General features: G+C 39.8%; 1 protein-coding gene across 1 annotated transcript; it reads right to left on the bottom strand.

Annotated features, from left to right (window-relative positions):
* Window positions 1-35: 35 nt before the first annotated feature.
* On the bottom strand, window positions 36-1,979 carry EIN_493230 (transitional endoplasmic reticulum atpase, putative; the record flags this gene model as incomplete). Its single annotated transcript, XM_004255737.1, has 2 exons — window positions 36-1,826; window positions 1,933-1,979. Coding segments are annotated over 2 exons (1,838 nt in total), but the record flags the coding sequence as incomplete, so codon positions are not given.
* Between the last annotated feature and the right edge of the window lie 581 nt (window positions 1,980-2,560).

Genomic DNA, 2,560 nt, shown 5'->3' with positions numbered 1-2,560 from the left:
TATTTCCTCCTCTGCTTTGCGCTATAGAATCTAACTCATCGAAGAATAAGACACATGGCGCAGCTCCTCTTGCCTTATCAAAGATATTTCTAACATTCGCTTCAGACTCACCAAACCACATCGTGAGTAACTCAGGCCCTTTAATCGAAACAAAGTTGGACTGACACTCATTCGCAACAGCCTTTGCCATCATAGTCTTTCCACATCCCGGTGGACCATAGAACAATACACCACGCGATGGGGGTTGCCCATACTCCGCAAACAACTCGGGGTGTTGGACAGGCCATTGGACAATTTCCTTTAACTCCTGTTTTGTCTGCTCCAGCCCTCCAATGTCTTCCCATTTCACATTTGGTATCTCAACAACTACATCACGCAATGACGCCGGATTCGATTTCTGTTGCGCCGCTCTGAAATGCGCCATAGTGACTTGAAGACTATTAACTAAGCCCGCATCTAACGTGTCATCGTCCCAATCAATTTGATCAATCTTCTCTCTAACACACATCATAGCTGCTTCTGTACACAATTGCGCGATATCAGCACCGACCATCCCATGAGTCTCCGACGCTAATTGCTTCAAATCAACGTCTTCAGACATCTTCATCTTCTTTGTGTGGATGTTCAAGATCTCAAGACGGCCTTCTTCATCGGGAATACCCAAATCAATTTCTCGATCAAATCGACCAAATCTTCGTAAAGCAGTATCAATGGTGTTGGGGCGATTCGTCGCTGCTATCACAACAACTTGTGCTCGAGACTTCAGTCCGTCCATCAGTGTCAGTAATTGCGAGACAACTCTTCTCTCGACTTCTCCTCCCGTCTTATCTCTCTTTGGTGCTATTGAATCAATTTCATCAATAAATATAATAGCAGGCGCATTCTTCTCGGCTTCAGCAAACGCTCGTCTTAAATTACTCTCCGAGTCTCCAGCCATTTTACTCATGATCTCAGGACCATTAATCAAGAAGAAGAACGCTCCAGTCTCATTAGCAATTGCGCGAGCTATCATCGTCTTCCCACATCCCGGTGGACCATACATTAAGACTCCACGGGGCGGTTTAATCCCAATGTTCTTGAAGAGTTGTGGATGTCTTAAAGGTAACTCCACCATCTCCCGAATTTGATTCAACTGTTTTCTGCACCCACCGATGTCATCGTATCCAATGTCATTGACTCCTTCATCATCTTCTCGCTCTAAAGGATCTCCTTCACAGTGGATTTGTGTCTCTTCAGTCACTAAACAATAAGGGCCGGGTGTCACTTCGACGACTTTAAACTCGACGGTACGCATACCGCCATGACACTGAATGCAATCGCCTTGAGTCACTGGAAGGTATCCGTTATTAAAATAAGGCTTCAAATATGGCTCAAATAAGGACCCAGTGAGGCCTTCAATAGTATCACCATATGGCAAGACATGAATCGCTTGAGCATTTGGGATATCTTCCGCTTTGTGAATAGTTATTATGTCACCCAATTTGACATGCAAATTCTTACGAGTCACACGGGATGTCATCATCCGATGGTCATCATACTCGTCTAAGACTTCTACTAAACAGACTGTCTCTTTACGTCTCTTCCCTTTCAATAAGACAGTCTCCCCTCGGAAGATCTCAAGCTCAACTGACTTGTTTGTAGAGATATATATTGTGCAAAGACTATTCGGAAGTTTGTCGGCAGGAATGTCGTCACAGACTAATCGATTCGGAGAGTCCTTTGCGTCGAACATACTCGCTTCTTTCTTTGGTCTACGTGTCATTTCTTTGTTCGTAAAAATTAAAGAGTAAACTAAAGAATAGAACAAACGGTTGTTGCTGAGCCATCTTACTGTATTTTAAAGATGACACTTTTCTTTAACTTTTTTTTTACTATGAAGTTTTTAAAATGGTTTAATTAATGACGACTGTTTATCGCTAAATTTCGGGATACTTTTTTCTTATATTCTTAAATTCTTCTTGAGGTTTGTGATCTCCCATTATACTATTCATTATAGTTTTTTATATTATTTGGTATGGTTTCTATTTTTTATTAGTTCTTGATGTGGTAAGAGCTAGAAATGAATGGTTTGAGGAACATTATTTAAACTATATTGTATAGTATACATATTATAAATTATTATATATTTATGGTTACACATACAAAAGAGAAAATGTGGTAGAACATAAAAAGGAAAGAAGAAAAACATTTTTAAAAAATGAAAAATGTTTTAAGAATCACATTTTTTGAATTCAAAAAATGTTACTCCAAAAGAGTCACCACGTCATCTGGTCAATACAGAAATTACCGTTTTTGTCCGAATGACAATTTCTTAGTCTGAGGAGACAAAAACGGACCCAAAAATCCATTTCCCAAATCGGTCAAATTTCTTTGAGGTCAACGGTTCATAAAAAAGAGGCAGAAAAGCCTTTAATGAGAGAGAAGAAATGCACGTATTGAGCGAATTAATGAGAGATGAAAGAAACCCGCACTTTTGTGCCAAAAAAAACAGTACAAAAAGGAACTTTGAAATTCCGAACAAAAATGCGCCCAGAAAAAGACGGCAAGAAAAGAAAAACAG

This window comes from Entamoeba invadens (genome assembly GCF_000330505.1).
Source record: "Entamoeba invadens IP1 unplaced genomic scaffold scaff_1105074726209, whole genome shotgun sequence".
Classification (NCBI taxonomy): Eukaryota; Evosea; order Mastigamoebida; family Endamoebidae; genus Entamoeba; species Entamoeba invadens.
The sequence above is the reverse complement of the archived record's forward strand: the minus strand, read 5'-3'. Positions and strand labels throughout refer to the sequence as shown.